Raw genomic sequence first — 258 nt, forward strand, 5'->3', positions numbered from 1 at the left:
TGCGCCATCGCTTTGGACAGGTACTGGGCCATCACGGATCCCATCGACTATGTTAACAAGCGGACTCCCCGGCGGGCTGCCGTGCTCATCAGCCTGACCTGGCTGATCGGCTTCTTGATATCCATCCCCCCCATGCTGGGCTGGAGGACGCCCGAGGACCGCTCGGATCCCGACGCCTGCACCATCAGCAAGGACCACGGGTACACCATCTACTCCACCTTCGGCGCCTTCTACATCCCGCTTCTTCTCATGCTGGTG

General features: G+C 61.6%; 1 protein-coding gene across 1 annotated transcript in view; it reads left to right on the forward strand.

Moving 5' to 3' along the window:
* Positions 1 to 3: 3 nt before the first annotated feature.
* LOC103772827 (5-hydroxytryptamine receptor 1A-like) overlaps positions 4 to 258 on the forward strand; it is a gene marked incomplete at both ends in the record, with an annotated part of 477 nt that continues 222 nt past the window's right edge. Inside the window, one exon of the mRNA XM_008940169.1 lies at positions 4 to 258. This exon is cut by the window's right edge and continues 222 nt beyond it. Coding sequence (XP_008938417.1) covers positions 4 to 258 — 255 coding nt within the window.

Source organism: Merops nubicus, unplaced genomic scaffold, assembly GCF_000691845.1.
Source record: "Merops nubicus isolate BGI_N331 unplaced genomic scaffold, ASM69184v1 scaffold30475, whole genome shotgun sequence".
Taxonomy (NCBI): Eukaryota; Metazoa; Chordata; class Aves; order Coraciiformes; family Meropidae; genus Merops; species Merops nubicus.